We start from the raw sequence: 20,311 nt of genomic DNA on the forward strand, positions 1-20,311 counted from the left end.
TGGAAAGTGCTGCATGTTAGTTTAAACAATATGAAACCAGTTGGACCAATGGCCTGACGGTATAATAATTCAATGAAGTATGTAGAGCTTTACATTCAAAGGATCCCAAGGAATGTTGAGTTAAGGCTGGCAAAGATTCCTATCTGAACTCCTGGACAATCACTTTCAGACAATGAGGACAATATTGAGTTGGATTCATCAATGGCGTTGAGGCTTTTTCTACAATCAAGTGGTATATAAATTTTTATGAAATAAAATAAATAAAATGGCCTGACTTGGTAAAGGCAGCTTCCTATGTTCCTCTTCCCCGCCTTGCACTGTGACTTTTGAAACCATCACATTATGACTTCAGTTGTGGACATCGTAAGTCTTCCCCAATTTGTTGAAAAAAACATATATTCAAATGTATACAATTGATACTGGCCTCTGTAGAATCCTAGCTCAGCACACCAGCAGTTCCATCACACAGAGAATACAAAATGTGGGCTATATTGCCTAAGTAAACCAAACCAGTGAGACATGGAGAAGGTGAAGCTATCCACAAATGTCATACAAAGATAGAATCAAGAGGTTGGAAGGTCTCTAGAAGTCACCTAGTCCAACCACCTAGTGATGGAAGTCCACCGCTGCAACATCCCTAATAGGTGTATGCTTAGAGAGCTAATTGCCATATTTTCCAGACAGGGATGTTTTGCCTCATGACTGGCTGAAATGTGTAACTACGTAGATGCTGCTTCCCCCAACAATTGGTGGAGGGAAAACATCTTTCCCTCTTAATTTCTTTACACCAGCCTGTCCTGAAAACTACAGGAGGAAGGCCAAGAAAAGGTGGTAAGATCCAGAGGCGTAGCAAGGGGGGCATAGGGGGCAGACCGCCCCAGGTTCCATAATGGAGGGGGTGACAAATTATCAAGGAACAATTACTGCATATCGGTTAATATCTTGACCCTCCTCCACCAAAATAGCTGTTCACTTGGCTGTTTTCCTATGTCATCAAGGCTGACTTCGGCCAGGAAGGGCGGGATATAAATAAAAGGTTTTTTTTTATTATTACTTGTTATTATTCCTTTGTGAAATAACATAAAACCATTTTTGTGTGTGGGGGGGGAATCAATGGGGGGTGACAAGAAATTTTCCGCACCGGGTACCACCTGACCTTCCTATGCCTCTGGTAAGATCAGAGAATTTTCAGGGCCAGACAACCCTGGGGAACTTACAGCTGTCAGAACAAAACTTGGTAAGACACCTGTGCCTTTAAGAGAAGCCCAGGAAGGAAAATTCCGCCAGGTGCAGTTTCTCCCATTATTGCAAACTAGGATGAGAAAGGCAACACCTGGTGAAATTCTTTTAAGAGGGGCCTCTCAAAAGAGCTGCTGAGGTAAGGAGATGGATTTTCACTGCTAAATTTGCTATGGAGGAAGGGGGAAAGGTAGGGTGAACTCTGGGTCAGAAACCAAATGCCATGGTGGACAGGCTTGGCTTTGTCTTCATTCTCTGTACATGGCTAAATAAAAAAGGTCCGAGGAGGAACACATGCCAAGGGACTCATGGTGAGGTAGAAGAGGCAGAAACCTGAGGGGAAAGCAGGCACAGGAAACAGAATAAACTGCCGCCACGTGACCATTTGCTATAGTCATGGGCATTCACCTCAACCCAAACTGTGGAGGAGTGTGCATGCAAAGCCCATCCCCAACATAATTTAGACCAAACTTTCAGTGCTGTTCTGAAAGAAAAGCTCATGAAGTGAAGCTTTTGCTCAGCTGTTTTTAAGACTCTCTACCTTCTTACAGGTTTGCCTGTTGAGGACGATTCTGTGCATGTTCTAGGGTGCATAATCGGTTCACAGAGAGTGTTGGCCAGGCCTTTTGGGCCTCCCTGTGTGACATGGGAGTGCACACGACAGCATACTTCACCCTCTTCTTCAGGTGTGCACTATAAAGAAAGTTTAGGAACTGTGGGCAAGTTGTCTCTCCACAATTAAGATTTTCTTTTGAGGCCCTTCTCCAGGTTTCCCTGTCATTTGTGGCAAGGTGGGCGAGGAACACAAATAAGTATTTTAATTGGATTGGAAATGTTCATGTTGAAGGGTTTGATATAAATGCTTAAGATAAATTCCAAGCCCATCTTCTGAAACTGAAAACATACTAGCATACACAAGAGAATCTGCAGCAAACTTTGAATATGACAAATTTTATCCAATGCATAGTACAATTGCCAGCAACTTTCAGTTTGCAAAGTTTACTTTAGATTTGCAGGACTCCTTGTCACTGTGATATTAATGGATTCACAGTGATATTAATGAATTCACAAGCCTTTGCTGGGGAATACATAATGTACTGCTTGTAAATTGGATTTTCGTGTTTCATAAAATCTTTGTCTCTCCCCCCCCCCCTTAAAAAAATAACTCATTTTAGTTATTTTGCTTTGCAATGGAAGCAAAGTGTCAGTTTTCGTTAGGGCTGCCAAACCAATTATTTAAAGTCAAACTATGTGGTGTAGAATTTGGAATATATGCCAAGAAACTAATGTTCCTATTTCATTTGTAAATCTGAAAAGTTCCTCAGAATACAAAGGCTGCAAAAAACCTTGAAGGTTGTGATTTCCATGTTCTATATTCCAGCTATATGCAAACAGAACCAGCTGTTGTAGAGTGAGCACAACAGGTAGAGAGCAGAAAGAATATGCTTACATTATGTGTCATTTGCTTGCAGATTCCTAAAACTATTTTTATTCTCCACATATTCTTGATCTACTCTGAATCACACAAAAGTGCTGCCAATAATGCAATCAATTAACAGTTAGCTGTACACCATAACTCCTTTGGTATCAAAATTGCTGGTGGTTTTGGATAGTGAAGAAGTGTTTTCATTGCGGCTTCCCTGCCTAAATGCTAAGCTTACTTAATAGGTGTTTAGTTCAATGGATCTGTTAAGAACAATGTATCCATTAAGCTCAATTGATCTTAAAAGAATTTACTTCTGTGCTTAGGAACACACTGCATGAATTCTCTTATTTGAACCTCTACAGAAAGCTTGCTTACAGTCCTGCTGCTGCTGAGCAGGGTTTCATAATCCTTGGTTACAAGTTACCGGTATTGGTTACAACTTCTGTGTACCCACAATTTTTGCTGAAGTCTATGGGACACAGTTGTGCCAAACTGATCATGGCGCTGTTTGCTGAATTTTGATTTTTTATATATATAAAACAAGTCACAGCAGGATGCATGCCCACATACACATGGTTGGGAATAAGTCCCATTTAACCCAGTGTGGCTTACTTCTGAGTAAACATGAATAGGGCCAAGAAACCAAAGTGGTCAAAGCAGGGAAGTGTGGCTGGAGTCCAATTCTCATCAACCCCAGGTCAGCATGACCATTGGTTGGGGAGGTGTGAATTGTAATCCAATCACCTTTGGGGAGGTGTGTAGGTTCCCTCCATCCCTAGGTTAAAAGGTTAGCTGTTTGCACTCTTTCACTGCATATCTGTTATTAATCAATATTCCTAAATAGTGTCAATGGCTGGATATATACAAGCAGCTATGTTACTGCTCAGCAGCAGATGAGGGGCAGTAAAATCTTCCCTGCTACTTGGCAGGAGGATCCAGACATTCAAGTCGACCCCCCCCCCCCAGTTTGTTCTTAGGTATATTCCCAGGGGCAGACAGGTAAAACAAAACGTCTTGGACTATCGCATTTCGTAGTCCAGATTCTACTACTTTATCAGACGTATGGCGTGTCCTCATTTGGCAGGTATATAAACACATGGCTGTAAAGGGAGACAGTGGGGCTCGGAGCCCTATAAATTAACCCGAATAAAGCGATACTGTTTTGTTCTCGCCCTGTCGTCGAAACGCCCTTATTTATCACGCAAGACGAATTATAGCAGCAGCAACAGCAGACTCATCTCTCTCTCTCTCTCTCTCTCTCTCTCTCTCTCTCTCTCTCTCTCTCTCTCTCTCTCTCTCTTTCGGAGTAAGTTGGACGGCTCTCTGGACAGCCTCCCTTCCTGTTCACTTGCACAGGTTCTTTCAGAAGATGCCTTTGCCTCCCTCTTTAGAGGGGGTTGGTAGTGCTTCAGACTGATCCATTAGGCGCCAAGAGGGGGATCCGCTCAAGCGATGAGCTCACGGTGCCACTCTCCTGGCGGCAGGCGGAGGCAACTGGAGGCGGCGGGGGCGGCGGAGGAGAAAGAGCTGAACAAAGATTGAGCGTCAGGCTGGGCGTGCGCCGCGGAGCCCCGCGGGGGAAAGGCAACCAGAGCCGGGATCATCCCCGAGGAGAACACGTGGGCTCTTCCAGGGTAGCAGCTCTGGCCGCTGGTTGTGTGCCGCTGTCTCTCTTCTTCCTCCCCTCTTCCTCCCTCCCTCCCCTCTCCGCCCCATCTCTCTTTCTATTCGAAGCCCTGGCAAAACGAGCGCTTCAAGTTTGGAGGCTCCGCAGCTCAGAAGAGTGCTAGAGCCAGGCTCTGCCGTGCGCCGGGATCTCAACGGGGAATACAGCGCGACCAGCCCAGATGGATGTAATTGTAGGCGTTTGGGTTTGCCTAGCAGCTGCGAGAACAGGTAAGGCAGAAGGGGTGGCGGACGGAGATTTTTTTGGGGTGTGTGTGTGAGGGGGGGGCATCCCCACCCCAGCAGCTTTGCACGGAAAGGGAGGTGCGAAGCAGCTGCAAAGGCGCTGCTCGCGACGGGCACGGGGGGTCATTACGGAGGAGAATATATTAATAGGAAATAATCCTCGCTCACGCGTTCGGTGTATCTGTTGCAAAGACAATAGATAGCTAGTTGGCATTGTGGAGGAGCCGATCTATTCCCCCTTAGGTGCTCTCTCTCTCCTCTCTTTTTAAAAAGTGAGACCGGGGACTGTTATTGCTTTAGCCCTCCAGCCGCGAGTTAGCGCAGAAACTGGGCTGCGTGTGAGTGAATGACGGCGAGGATCAAGGGGACAGCGGGAAAGGGGTGGGGTGTTTTATCTTTAAGGTAATCGATTTTGTGCTGAAAAGCGACCGTTATGGATTGTGGCTTTTGGGGAGGAGGGCTGGAAAGTGGTGGGAAAAGAGATCTCGATAGTGGCGCTGGCTACCTTGGAGGTCCAGAAGGAGACCCGCGATCCCAGGGCGCTGCCACCTGCCCCATCCGACCGCCTTTTCCCTTTTTTGTCTCGGCTTGCGAGGCGGAACTCGGAAACTTTGCATTGCAATGGCAGTATCTCTCTTAGGACCTTGCAAGTCCTGCTTAAGCCCCACCCCAGCCAATCTGTTTTAGGAGGCAGCGGACCGCTTTGGTAGCAGCGGCGGCGAGCGGTGGAAGGAGAGGCAGCTGAGCAAGCTGCTTACGTTTATCAGTCGTTACTGTACACCCCAGACCCACAACGTCCCCCAGCCCCAGCCCCAGCCCCAGCCCCAGCCCCAGCCCCAGCCTTCTGATCTCCTTTGTCAAGCCTTTTATGATTTGTAAATTGATTTGTTCATACAACGCAAGCACCAGTTTAAGATTCATTCATCCCCTCCTGTGAGCACGCTGAAAAAGGCAGGTGACTTTTACCTGCCAGAGGTAGATAATCTGCTTGCCGAGGCTCGCAAGACAACGAGGGTGCATGCGTGTGCGTTTTAAGGATGAGCGTTATTCCACCAGGGATTTCTCCTCCCAGAAAAGCGGGAGTGCCTGATTCTGGGCTTTGCACATGGGTGGCACTCTTTTATTGTCTTCTCAGCCACGGACATGCAGTTAGCTTGGCTTTTCACTGAAACTGTTATGTCTGATCCAGGAGGAGGATAAAATATAGGGAGGGGAAAACGCTCAAGGATAAGATCAGCTGGAGATATTGAAATCGGATGCAGTGATCCTAGCTCATCACAATGGCCTTGATGAAAGAAAGAAAACAGCCACCATTAATCGGCTACTAACAGTTCAGGGCGCTGTGTATGACAAGTGGTCTTGCTTTTCCAAGTCTTGTTCTCAGTGAGAAATCTCCCTGTGTTCCCCTTTCCAGTTGAGTGCCCTTTCTTTTCTTTTGCTTTAAACGTTCTGGACATTAACTTTCTGTTGCTTCCCGAAGATGAGTTCACTTGCTCGTTTTGATTATTATTTCTGTTTTATAGGCTTTAATCTAGCAAAAATTAAGGAAATGAAAAGTTTGGGAAATCTTCCTAGGCATCCATCCTTCTTTTTGTTTGCTTACAAAGAAGGTGGAGAGGATTTTAAGTACTAACAGTGGAGAGCTTTAGGGAAACCCACTGCACACCACTTTAGAGAATACAAGAGATCAGGTCCCTAAGGGTTTCTTTGACATAGACGGAGGGGAGTTCAAACAGCTGGTTTCCAGAATGCTTTCATTTCACGTGGTGGGAAGCAATCTGCTTAATTCTGGCATTTATAATAGTGATTTGTCAGAGTACTCCTGTTCAAGAGGGATGGGGAAAAAGAACCTTCTATGTACATCTGATTACCCGCCCCCTTTAACTTCCTGTCTTCTAGAACACACTTTAATTGAGACTTAACTGGAGCAAACTGCTTTTTAGGGCAATCTGATCATAATGTTGAAAGCCTGCAGAAGGAAGAAATAGATGCATGTGGGCTGCTATCCTTATGTCTTTTCCTCTTAACAAATACTTGCTACATTGGTTGCAGTGGGGGCCATCTTAATTAAAAAGGGTGCCTTAATAGGAATAGTTCTCTAGGTTTGTCAATCTTGTATGTGCAGTTAGGAGAATTAGGAAAATTTCTTTTAAAAAAGGAATTAAGCAGGAATAGTTTGGGCTTTTTGCTTGTTTCTTTTGTTCTCTTCCCACCTGTTTAGAGTTTTTTTTAAATAGACTATTTGCTTTATATGATTTTGAAGGAAGTTAAATTTCTAAATAGTTTTTTTTGGTAGATATTGCTTTCCTAGTTGAAATGAAAATTCAACATTTCAGTATTGCCCCTTATCCTAATCTGTGTTTTAACCCTGAAGGTATAAGGCGTACTTAGTAAGTGGCACTAAATTTAGCACAATTTAGACTGCAATCCCAACACCACTTACCTTGGAGTAAGCCCCATTGAATTCAACAGAACTTTTGAGTCGCTATGGTTAGGGATTGTGCTGTTACTTCCTAAAGTAAAGCATCTTTAGGGCCAGTCTGGCAGGCACTCTTTCAGAGATGTCTGTGAAGAAAATATCTTTACTTCTACAGATACACTACCAAGATCACATAATTTGAGCTTGTATTTGATATTCTAGCTATAGCTAGACTAAGGGGGCAGATCCATCAGAACACCTGTGCTTAGGTGGCTCCTGGAATAAGCTTTTATGGTAGTTAGGTAGTTGGGACCTGCATCTGTTTTAAACTACTGCACATATGTCAGCTTGGATCTTTCACTAGTCAGAAAGGAATTAAGCAGTTTATTTCACTAGGGTATTGAAAACGAGTCTGTAAAGCACTTTACATCAAATGTGCTTTGGAGTGATTAATAAGTATGGGTCCACAAATGGGAAACTCTTTGGGCACAATTCATCCAACATTATGCAGTTTATAAATCCTATTCGTTTATGTAGGGGAGAGTGATACATGAGCTTAGCCCTCTTTTATGGAAATCAATGGGACATGAGTGTTTAACCTTGAATGGGTTGTACCCTTTTCTGCATAGGCCATCCATGCAACTTGCTCATTCTTGAATCCTGTAAATAGGATCTAATTAGCAGCCAGGTCTTTACTCGTAGATCCTCATGTGAATAAGTTGTATAGATGAAATTTTCTCATCCATAAAATTACAGCAAAATGTTATGGCTTAGTTATGAGGTGAATAATATGGAAAGTTGTGGTGAGCATCCTTTGCTATTTAGATTTTTGTCAGACAAGATTTTTTGTTTTGAAAGAAGTTTCATAATAGTCATCAGCAGTAAATATTGCATGAGGATGGTTAACTGCAAGGGCAATAAACTGAATGTTCCTTCTGTATAGGCAAGATGAAAGCAAAGAACTGTGACCTGGGGGTGCATCCATGAGATACTTAGGCATACAGCAATCAAGTGAAGCTCTCCTATGATGGTCACGTTCCAGGTAGCAAAGAGGCTGATAAAAGCACAGTAAGGTGGCAAGTCTGTAGGGTTTTAAGTACAAATTGGTTACTTTAAATATATATTTTTCTGTTGACATGAGTAATTACTTTCCACAATCCTGTGAATAGACCTTTAACATTAGTGGGTCAAATTCTTTTCCATTTTGCAAAATTTAATATATAGGTGCAAATTGAAGATGTAACTGAAAGTCAGGATGTCGGTTCTTCCAATCAACTGGGATAAGAAGAAGAAAAATCAAACTCAATGATTTGTGCTACTTTAAAATGGAAAATGATTTCCATTTAATGGCTCTTTTTAATTTATAAGAAGAAAAACGAATTGCCTTGTCTCTTTGTTCTACTTAAGGCATTGGATATAAATGAAATAGTCACCTGTGCTATTCCTTAAGGTCTTCGAAGGAGACTTAGAGGCCCTGAGGAAGATAACACACCTGCTTGTACAATGGAAGCTCCAGTTTCTGTGTTTATTATTATTTTTAAAGTCTGCATGCAATCTCAGGAGCTAGTAACCAGGGGAATTAGGTATGAAAGTTAGATGCTTAGAATGCAATCCCATACACACTTTCCTTGGAGTAAACACCATTAAACATAGTTGGTTTTCCTTAGTGTTGCACTGCATCTTCCCTGAAGAGCTTCTCTGAAGGTAGAATCATTGTCAATCAAAACTGAAGAGTGGCATAGCTGGTTGATCATATTCTGATAGCTAAGTATGTCTGATGTTGAAGGTCTGTTTTAAAGATTGCAACTTCCTTGGTGGAGACTAAATTTCTAGTAGGAAAAATGCATGAATGTATGGTTCATACATATGTTAAAGGCATGAATGTATGGTTGGGTATTTTGCCCACTGTGGTTAAGACCTGCATAAGGAATGGCAACTTACATAAAGGGTAGTCCATGTACCTTGTGCCTTAAAAACAGTTTCTTCTCCCATTGCTTCATGGCATATACTTTTGGGACATGCTCATTTTCCAGATTTATCAAGGAGAGAGAGTTTTCTTTGTCATTTAACTTAGCAGAAATAAATTGATTGTGGGGCCAAAACATTGCCGTATATATATGAGAGCCACTTTTGGTTTGAGCAACTCATACTTTGCTTCAGTTACAGGTGGGTAGCCGTGTTGGTCTGCCATAGTCGAAACAAAATAGAAAATTCTTTCCAGTAGTACCTTAGAGACCAACTGAGTTTGATCTTGGTATGAGCTTTCGTGTGCATATCTGAAGAAGTGTGCATGCACACGAAAGCTCATACCAAGAACAAACTCAGTTGGTCTCTAAGGTGCTACTGGAAAGAATTTTCTATTGTGTTTCATACTTTGCTTGGATATTAACATCCATGTGGATAGAGGCTGATTGTGAGGGGCCCAAGCATGGACTGAGCATTGTGGTGGTGATAATTCTTTGGGAAAGACCCATACAATCATCCCACCCATGTGTTTGTCTTATCTAAATAAGGCTCGTGACTCAAAGAAGAGCAGCTTTCAAAGCAGTTGGAGAAACATGTAAAGGACCACTTTTAATTATGTAGTTGATTGTTTATTTCTTTATTTATAGACCACTTTATGTCAAAATAGGCTTTCAATGTTTTACAAGCATAGAAACCAGTTATTTATTAATTGCTATACTGATTATATTACACTACAGACTTACTTTTATTTGGAGCGAAATTATTGTCAGGCAGATACGTATCACTAAGGAGCTGCAGTTCATATGAGCAAAAGAGGAACCCTATTGGATCAAACAAAAGGGGCATCTAGTCTGGCATTCTGTACATCACAGTGACCAAATGCAAGCAGAATATGAGTAGAATAGCACTCATATTTGTGCTACTCTATTTGTTTGTGATTCCCAGAAGACTGAGGCACACTGCAGGTAATAGAGCTGTTATGGCTAGTTGCCATTGATAGCCTTATCCTCCATGAATTTGCCTAACCCCCTTTTAATGCTGTCCCAAGTTGGTGGCTTTAATCGAAATCCCTGCATAAAATGCAGTCTCTCCTCAAAGGTCTCTTGCCAGTTTGTTATCTTCTTGTCAACAGAACCCTTTTTCATGCCACAGTACATAGTACCAAAAGCTGGCCAGGAATATTTTGGTACTTGAGCCAGAAAGTCCCCAAAGCATATTTCCCTGGGAGTGAAAATACAACAATGATAAGTTAAATAACTATCAGCTTGCTTTACTTTCATGACACTTGGCATTATTCATCTGCCTGAAATGACCACCTCACTCTGCTGATGGTGGGGCTTTGCATGAGTGGAATTCGAGGTTAAGCCCCAGAAAGTGGGTTAATATTGTAAATATTTAGATACTGCAAATGGGTGATTGGTAACAAGTTCTCCTTTTTTTTAGCATACCAAATCCCCCCCCCCCCAAAAAAATCTTGCTTTAATGGTATAAAAATGCGGAGTGGAATTTTGATGCCAATGATCTTGTGTGGATGACTGCAAACAATGACATAAATAAAAAAAAAGTGCAGTATGCTTGAGGAGCACCCATCCCACTATAAATACCCATCCGAAAGTAAGAAGAGGTCTCAGGCACAGCCTTCAAGGGGAGAAAAGGAATCAGAAATGGGCTAAGAACAGTGAGTGGGGAGAAAGAGAAAAGAAGAAAGAATGGAGATAAAAAGAATTGAAGAAATAAAGTCAAGACAGACAGGAGGACTAGAGGAAAGTTTGAAACAAGATATTGCCTTGTGACACACTTGGAACTGTATTCCAGTGGCAATGACTTTGCTAGCTGGGAATAGACACCTCTATTTACAGCAGGAGCACTGTAAACGAGTCTCTGGAATAAAAGGAATAGTTGATGGGAAATGTCTAGATCCCGTGCACCCGTTGAGCCACAACTACACATTTGCTGCGCTATTGGCAGTATAAATTTGAAGCCACCAGCATTGTCCAGGTCTGCAAAAATATCAGGTCTCTGGGTGCACCTGGCATTTCTCCTCAGCTCTGCCATTCATTATAGACCTTAGTTATAGTTACTGAAGATGGCAGTACCAGCCTGAAAGTGAAGTCAAATACACCTCTGTGGCTCTTCTCAACATCTGTTATGAACGAAGCCAGCAAGAGATTTAAAGGCCAGTTAATACGGGATATCGATAAAATTCACACTATGCTTTGGTACTGCAGAATTAGTGTGTTAAATTTCCCTAAACATTTATGTAAGCTGAGCTGACTTTTATGTGACATAAACAACTGGCATGGCCTGTCTTTCACTCGGCATCCAAATATGCAGTCTGAGCCGGCAGTGTGTAATGTCACATCATCACGTAGACAGGAGTTCATTAGTGATTTTTTTTTTAAATGGTTGTGCAAACTTGCTTTTGTTGTGTGAAGAAATGTATGTAGTGTTCCTGTAAAGATGCTTAAGAACAGTTTTATCAGGATTCAGCTACCTAGTTATAATAGTTTCTATTCTTAATAATATGTCTAGCTCTTCAAGATGTTCTTCACATGGCTAGTTGACGCTATCGTTAAAGAGAGCAAGGCAGGCAGCATATTTTGGATGCTCATAAAGAGCACAAATTGCCAGTTTTGTTTTGTTTTGTTTTTTTAAAAAATATAATAGCAGGGAGGAGAAAAGCAAACTAGTTTTTCTAAGAGGCCTTGGGCCTACCCATCTTTGCCAACCATGCATGAGATTAAGGGTAGCAATCCTATACCTACTTACCTGGGAGCAAGTCTTGTTGATTTCAGTGGTGCTTAATTCTGAGTAGAGATGTTTGCCTGGTAAAAGAAGAACCCTTTAATGTTTTATTTCTGTAGGTTTTGGAACATACTTAAATTTTATCTGTGTAAGGCAGATGCAGGAATTTATCCAACCATATTTAAAGTGGCAGCATAGAGGTCTGACTTGCTGGTAAATCTCTGAAATTTTGAAATCTCCAAAACAGGCTCTAAATTTAAATGTTCATACAGATTATATTTACCAGTCTATTCTTTTGTTTTCGTTTTAATATAAAAGTCATCCAGTTCTTCACCTGTTGTTGTTTTTCTGGCACACAGAAAAATCAGTGCATCTCTGTAAGAAAAAAAGCAGAGATATATTGTGTGCCCACAGTGTATGAAGACACATCACATTTGTTTTCGTTGTGGAAAAGAAACATTTTCGCAACCCTGTTTTTTCATTTTTGTGACAGAGGTAATTTCCTTATTGTAAAATCAAAACATGAGTTGATATTAAATGAGCCACACATCTGTTAAAATAGTATTCTGTATAATTGTATAGTATTCAAAAATGCAGCTATAAAAAGTACTCTATAGTAGAATGGATTCTTGGCAAGCTAACTGACAAGGGTCCCCAATTCACAAATCCAACAGGAGCAAATCCTCAAAGATCAAAATAACATTGTGGAGACTAAGGATACCCAGGCTTCTGCACACATCGTTCATCAACTTGATTATCTAGGTTCAACTTCCAAAGCACTGAGATCAGTTGCAGTTTTGCTATTCATTTCATGGTTGGAATTTATTCCTTTGTGTTTATTTCATTTTAAATCACTGGAAAAATTCAAAAGGAACAGGGGTGATTTCTGCAATACACCCAAGACACATGCCACATTACATAATTCATTATGTTGGCTCCCCCTTGTAAAATTCAGCTTTACTGATCTGTTTCTGAGTCTGTTGATCTCGTTGGAGTAGTGCATAATCACCTGCAGAGCAGTTTTATGAGTCTGCTGCTATCCTTTATTTCCTAGACTAAATAGATGCAGAAACAGCTTTCTTGCTGACCTCTGGGCATAAATATCCACTCATATCTTAACTGATTTATTTTTGCATGGGAAAGATAAACAGCCACTACCAAAATATGAACAAAATAGCCTGTGGGATATCCAATGTTAGACATGTTCGAAGTAGAACCATTAAAAGCAATGGACTTAAGTAAGTGTAGCTCTAAAAATGTAGCCAGAATGCTCTCCTGGAACCCCTGTAGTCTCATATACACACATTTATATTACATATTCTTGATAAAATTTCGGAAATGCCAGGTTGTTGTTAAGCGTGAGATTATTCACATTTTGCAGAAGCTTATTCCACAGATGTTGAAGCCTGCTACTGTATATGGAGCTCTTTTGCTGCACCAGTGAAATTGATTTTTGTAGTCTTCTTCCCCATCAATGCCGAGGAGGAAACCTTGTACTTTGTAAATAAATGAGGGCATGGATCTATGGTCATCTAGTGTAGCTTAGTGGCCAGGACTGCAGTCCTACCAGGTAATAAGTTCCACTTAATTCAATTAGACTTGCTTCTGAGAAGAAATGTACAGAATTGCATTTCATGAGACTAAGGTGGAAGTCAACATAGTACAGTACCAAGGAGGTTGTTCTGTCAGCTAAGAAGATCAGCTTTGCTTGCCTAGTAGAACCCCCTTTCTTTATCCCCGCCTCTTCTTGGGGTTCTCTCAACCCTACAGAGTGAACTTGGGGGAAAACTCAGTTGAAAGAGAAGGGAGAGTCCTTGTGCTGGTTTTCTCTAGCAGAATGGGATAGTTGAATCTGACACTAGGATGTGATGGTCCAAATATAGCCTTAGCTCATCGGTTTCCTGGATTGGATACCTTTACATTGATTTTCAGCCATAAATGCCCATTGCCCAAAATTGGGTGGAGCTATATGTGTGATTGGCAGTTCTGTGAGTCGCTCTCCCCCCCTCCCCACTTTTTAAATTTTAAAAGCAGCTGCAGGAGGCTAATTGGGAACAGAAAATTGGTGAATGTAATAGTGTGTGCTTAACTCTTTACTTTCCTGCTGTTCATCCATTAAAACACCCAAGTGGCTTTTGTCTCTATGATTGGGAACATAATTTGTGATGGGTTTTATTAGGTAGGTGAGGGAATATAATTAACTATATTTTGTCCCCCTACAGAACCCACATATGTAGGTTAACAGGCAGAAGGATCAGCTTACTGCTTGCATTTAAAAGTGTGCGGCTGAGAAAAGTTTTAATCCCATTTTATGTAGTTTAATTGAAAGCACAGGCGTTAGCTGTTAGGCTGATCCCCCCCTTTGTTACAGTGTTTATCAAAGAAACAGGCTGCAGACTGAAAAGTAAGCTTAAAACATATAGTTTACTCACAGACAAGCATTCATCCTTAGCAGCAGCAGCAGCAGCAGCAGTAGCAGCAAAAATAAATGCAGGTAAAAGACTTGTGTTTACAACAAAAACAGCTTCAGGCATGGACCCAAAGGTGTAGGAAGGTCAGGTGGTACCTGGTGTGGAAAAATTTCTTGTCAGCTCCCCCCATTGATTCCCCCCGTCCCCTGCAAAAATGGTTTTACGTTATTTCATATTTTCTTACAAAGGAATAATAACAAGTAATAATAATAAAAAAACTTTTATTTATATCCCGCCCTCCCCAGCTGAAGTCAGGCTCAGGGTGGCTAACATCAGATACATAACAGTGGTATAAAATCAAACAATAATTAAATTACCTCCTAAAAACATCTCAAAATCAAATGAAAGTCTAATTAGATGGCTTTCCACAGGGTTAGGGTTGGGAACAGTAAGTGCTCCACTGAACCGAAATCTCAGCCTTCACAATATAGGAAAACAGCCAAGTAAACAGCTATTTTGGTGGAGGAGGGTCAAGATATTAACCTATATGCATGAAATTTCACATATAGCTATATAATCCCTAGTATAATAAGATAAGACCTTTGTAGCAGGCATTTTCAAAAATAATAATAATTTATGAACCACCCTAGTAGGGCAGTAATTGTTCCTTGATATTTTGTTACCCCCTCCATTATGGAAAATGGGGTGGTCTGCCCCCTACGCCCTCCTTGCTACGCCCCTGCATGGACCTGATATGGGAGCAAGCAGTCACACGTCCGCCTCCATGACAGGTTGAAAAGAAAGAGAAGAAAGAACAGGGAATACTTTTTTGTTTCTTCCCTTCCAGGACAGGAGGGGAAATATCACCACACAGAGCCTTCTCTACCAATTATGGTTTTATGGTCTGAGTTCACCTATCAGCAATACAGATGTATGGGTTTTGCTAACAAGAATATGTATTGTTAGATTTGACTGCATATCCCACAATTCGGTGTGTGTGTACAATTTTAGAGTGATCAATCAGCAGAAAGGGAAAGGATTAAGCACACCCTCTTCTCTGGTTCTCGTTTGTAGGAAAATATTGTAATTAAAAATATAATAATAATTAGGAGGAGGATGCAGGTGGCGCTGTGGTCTAAACTACTGAACCTCTTCGGCTTGCCGATCAGAAGGTTGGCATTTCGAATCCCCGTGACGGGGTGAGCTCCTGTTGCTCAGTCCCAGCTCCTGCCAACCTAGCATTTCGAAAGTACACCAAAAAGTGCAAGTAGATAAATAGGTACCGCTCCGGCGGGAAGGTAAATGACATTTCCGTGCGCTGCTCTGGTTTCAGTGTTCGGTTGCACCAGAAGCGGCTTAGTCATGCTGGCCACATGACCCGGAAAAACTGTCTGCTGACAAACGCCGGCTTGTAAAGCGAGATGAGTGCCGCAACCCCAGAGTCATCTGCAACTGGACTTAACTGTCAGGGGTCCTTTACCTTTAAAATTATGGAATTGTACATGACATGTACTACTAATCCCTTGTCGTGGTATATTTTCAGCCAATCTTTCTGGTCTCTGGATGTTTTGCTAAGTTGCCTTTTCACTTTTCTGTGGGAATATGTAGAGTTCAGTTTCACAGCTACCTAACCCCTTTATAAACTGCTTTTTTGTCGTCGTTTGCTTACGCCGAGCACAAGGAGACAATTGCAGTGTCAGAAAGTTGCAATAGAAGAATCAGGACTAAGGGTTAGGTAGCTGAAGAAAATGTTTTCAGCCTCTGGTACTTGGAGTGGTTTGTGAGTGGCAGTTATACATGCAATGAATGGCGTCAGCTTTGTTAATGCAGTGCTGATTGCCTGCTTGAATAAGGCAATGTATTAAGTCCTTGTTATAGCACATAAGTTGCAGTCCTCTGACATCCTGCAACTGAATCTTCGAGCAAAACTTGACAGTGCTGGCAGTCTGTTACTTCACATTCACTATGGAAGGATTATGCGCACACACCTTGGTGCATATTAGCTTTAAGCAGTTATTACCTTACACAGCTCCTTTGAGAGCTAGGGGGCCTTGTCTAGCAGGGTGATCTGTATAACAGTATCATATCATATTGGAATGGCAACCATTGTATTTTTTAACCTGCAAAATGCACAAGTTGAAGCCATATCAGGAATCTGAATTTCCCAAATGAGGGAGATATAAATACAGTGGTACCTCTGGTTACGAACTTAATTCGTTCCGGAGGTCTGTTCTTAACCTGAAACCATTCTTAACCTGAGGTACCGCTTTAGCTAATGGGGCTTGCCACCGCTACGTAATTTCAGTTCTCACCCTGAGGTAAAGTTCTTAACCTGAGGTACTACTTCCGGGTTAGCGGAGTCTGTAACCCAAGGTACCACTGTACTGGGTTAGTCTTAGTTGGAGTATGAAATCAATGAATTTCATTAACTTAAATTGCTGCCAATGAGTCTACTCTTAAATATGACTTGCTTGGAACCCACCTGCAGTTTGGATGTTTTCAGGAAAAATCACACTGAATTTATGCATCCATCCTGTACTTGAGCACCAAGATAATGTTCCAAATGCAGTAGCACATTTTGGCCTTTGGTGAAAACCCAAACTAGAAAAGGCAAGATACAATGTTATTTGTCTAAGCTACATTCAAAATACTTGGATAATCCAATGAAAGGAATAACACAGGTAGCAATATATGGGCTACTAAAGTGTTTTAGTGGGTTGTAAGTGTGTGTATAAGACTCAGTCCTTGGTAATAGCATATCTCATTAAACACAACCATTACTTGCCCAATACATTACAAAATTCTCCACCCGATCTCTGTCTGTCTTCATGTTATTCATCTTTCTAGTTCTTAAGGTTTGTTTAATTGCAGGGCTCATTTATCATGTCATGCTGTTGCATTAATGATGGTGCTTTATTGTGCCCTGTCCCATACGGTAAAAAATATCTGGAAAGATGGGAGTTCAGTTTCAGTTAATGCAGTGGATCATTTTTGTTGCTTGTAGTACTAGGGCTCTTTAAAAATGGAATGTGGCTATAGCACTGTTCACGGCTGCACAGCGTATGTAGTTATTTTACTTGAATTAGAAATTAAAATCTGACTTCTTTTCAACCAGTTGTAGGCTTTGGAATGGACCCCAACTTACAAATTGATATCATCACAGAACTGGATCTAGTCAACATGACTATTGGAGTTACACAGGTGTCTGGACTACATAATGCCAGTAAAGCATTTCTATTTCAAGGTAAGGTTAATATCTTTATGTATTTGACAGGAATGAAAGTGCGAGTAACTAATAATTTGGAGGATTGGCATATTTCTTGCATATGAAGCATGTTCCTTCCCTCACCAATCTCTATCTCGGTATCTTAAAAGTAAAGTATATCAAAACCACTGTCTATAGACAGTAATGATGCTAGATAGCTTTAATACTAATCTTATTTGAGAAGTTTTTGTTTCGTTGCTGGAACACTTTTATGTTTGAGGGGGCAGTACTGTTGCCACATGAGAGTTACTGGTGCAGCTGCACGGATATGCCACCCCTACAGTTCTGCTACATAACTCTGCCAGTATAGCAACCCAAACAGGGTGGGGATGTGGCCAGGACAGATAGAGTAGACACCACCATAATAATATATAAATACACAAATAGTGGATCATTATATTGACATATATTGACACGGGTGGTGCTGTGGGTTAAACCACAGAGCCTAGGGCTTGCTGTTCAGAAGGTCGGTGGTTCGAATCCCCACGACGGGGTGAGCTCCCGTTGCTCGGTCCCAGCTCCTGCCCACCTAGCAGTTAAAAAGCACGTCAAACTGCAAGTGGATAAATAGGTACTGCTCTGGCAAGAAGGTAAACGGCATTTCCGTGCGCTGCTCTGGTTTGCCAGAAGCGGCTTTGTCATGCTGGCCACATGACCCGGAAGCTGTATGCCGGCTCCCTTGGCCAGTAAAGCGAGATGAGCACCGCAACCCCAGAGTCAGACATGACTGGACCTAATGATCGGGGTCCCTTTACCTTTATATTGACAATTGAGCTGATGTGAAGAGGAAAATCAAATATTGTCCTCCTGCCCTTCTGATGTCTCCACAATGAAATATAGTATATGATTCCAATCAGGACCCAATGTTTTTCAGCAGAAAATTGAGACACGTGTCAGCTGGCTCACGCAAGAGCACAACACTAAATGAAGCGAGACTCAACTGGCAGCCTTCCCTGCCACAGCCCCTACCTGGCAGCTGTTCATTTTCTTCCCTCTTTGCTTGCTTCCTCTGCCTGTGCTGCACCTCATGCAGCCATGACAGTGGCGGTGGCTTTGGCAGTGGCAGAGAGGGGCCGACAATACTTCCCTGCACACAAGGGTTTCATTTCATGAAGGGTTCCCCTGCTAAGCACAAGTGCTGGTTGCAAACACTGGATAATTCTCCTCCTGTGCTTGGTGGGGGCACTGGAGGGGGAGAATGGGGCATTCCCAGATGAAATCAGAAGCCAGGATTGCTTCTGTAATTCTGTGAATGTCTCAGGGAAATAATGACACTTGACAGGTACGCAACACATCAGCACCAGGATAAAAAACCCTAGAAAGGAGGACCACAACTGAGATGACAGGGTGTGTAGCATGGGACTATATCTCTCAAGTCTTAGGTCATGCAAGCACAGGGCATATATGGGGGAACCCTGGTGAAGAGAAATAGGGAGAATGTGCAGAGTGCCTAAGTGTCCATTAAAGATCTCTGGGTTAAGATAATGAGGGGAAAGTTCTGCTAGTGGTCCCCACATCAAAGAAATATGTGTGGTGGGGACCTGTGGGTGGGCTTTCTCGGTAACAGCCCCATTCCTTTGGAATAACCTGAAGTGCATCTCACTAGGACATTGCTGTCATTTGTCACCCAGTCAAGACACACTGCTTTGCTTGGGCTTTTGGGAAAGGGTGAGGTATATTAGATTGGATTTTTATTGCTGCTGCTCTTTTGTTTGCCTGGAATTTATGTTGGCTTGTATAACTTTGGTTTTAATTCTGTGTATTACTACCCTGGGAACTTCAGGTGAAGTGCGGTCTATAAATACGGCTGATAAATAAATAAACAACTTGGCCTCACAACTCACACAGAAACTTGAGCTTATTGCTAACACTTCTTTGCCTCAAACATTAACAGGTACCTTGCATTGGTACTCTAGAAACATACAACAAGAATATAGTGTGTGGTAGTAGTAGGGTTGGTTACATGAGTTGTTTGTGAGACAGGAAGGAACAGTTAAAAAGGTTATTTGGCCCATATAGGAGCCATACTATTGAGTGTGGGAGTCCCTCCCCGCTCCTTGCAGTGTGGTGTTAAGCCCTGGATTCAAACCTGAAATATATATATATATATATATATATATATATATATATATATATATATATATGTGTGTGTGTGTGTGTGTGTGTGTGTATATGTATATGTATATGTGTATGTATATGTATATATATAACCTGTGCTGGTCCTTCAGGCTAGGGCTACTCTTCAAGCCATTGTGCTCCTTATGCACATGACTGGGTAATGAGGTGGGGAATGCCCACAGCGTGTCTTGTTTTCAGTCTGCTGGTGTGATTGGGAGTTTAAAAATTGCTCTGTGGTGTCTGCAGTGTGGATTTGAGGTTGAGGGAGGTCCCTCTTGCAAGACTATTCCTAGTTGCTGCTATTAAGTGTGTGGTTTTGTGGCTTCCCTTGTTGCCTGCCTGGTCTTTCCTTCTACCTGCTTGGTAAGAGAAACTTAATTCCTCCCTCAGTGGAACTTTTCCCAAGTAGGGCTATGTGTGTGTCTCTTCCAGCTTTTTGGGTCTTGTGTCTTAATGCTGTATCTTTCCCTCTCCTTATGTGATGTGATCAAAAGTTATACTCGTAAGCAGTGTGTGGTATAAGGTGAACTGAACTTCTGTGTGCACAGGGATACATATAGCTCTTCGTTGCTAGTGTTTTTGTGCCTGTATGCAGTGGCTCACGCATTGGAAGCTGTCATGGCATAACTATATCTGACAGGATGTGTGTGTGTTTAGTGTAGGACAACGGTATGGTAAAAAGCAAACAATATTTTTGTCTTCACTTTTCCCACCTAATCAGTAATATGTCTAAAGCCACCCAAATGTTTGTCCTAGAAAACATATCTATACGAATGTCTGTTTACATATAAAATGTACATTTGTTTATATGG

General features: G+C 41.9%; 1 protein-coding gene across 5 annotated transcripts in view; it reads left to right on the plus strand.

The window, feature by feature from the left end:
- Positions 1–4,117: 4,117 nt before the first annotated feature.
- Positions 4,118–20,311, plus strand: part of NELL1 (neural EGFL like 1) — a 361,894-nt gene continuing 345,700 nt past the window's right edge. Inside the window, exons 1-2 of one of the 5 annotated variants that reach the window (XM_033150888.1) lie at positions 4,118–4,561; positions 17,232–17,360. In XM_033150888.1, coding sequence (XP_033006779.1) covers positions 4,513–4,561; positions 17,232–17,360 — 178 coding nt within the window. In that variant the 5' untranslated portion in view covers positions 4,118–4,512. The remainder of the gene's footprint in view (positions 4,562–17,231; positions 17,361–20,311) is intronic. The other 4 variants (XM_033150879.1, XM_033150869.1, XM_033150907.1 and 1 more) reach the window with 4 other exon arrangements.

This window comes from Lacerta agilis, chromosome 1, assembly GCF_009819535.1.
Source record: "Lacerta agilis isolate rLacAgi1 chromosome 1, rLacAgi1.pri, whole genome shotgun sequence".
In the NCBI taxonomy this organism is placed as follows: Eukaryota; Metazoa; Chordata; class Lepidosauria; order Squamata; family Lacertidae; genus Lacerta; species Lacerta agilis.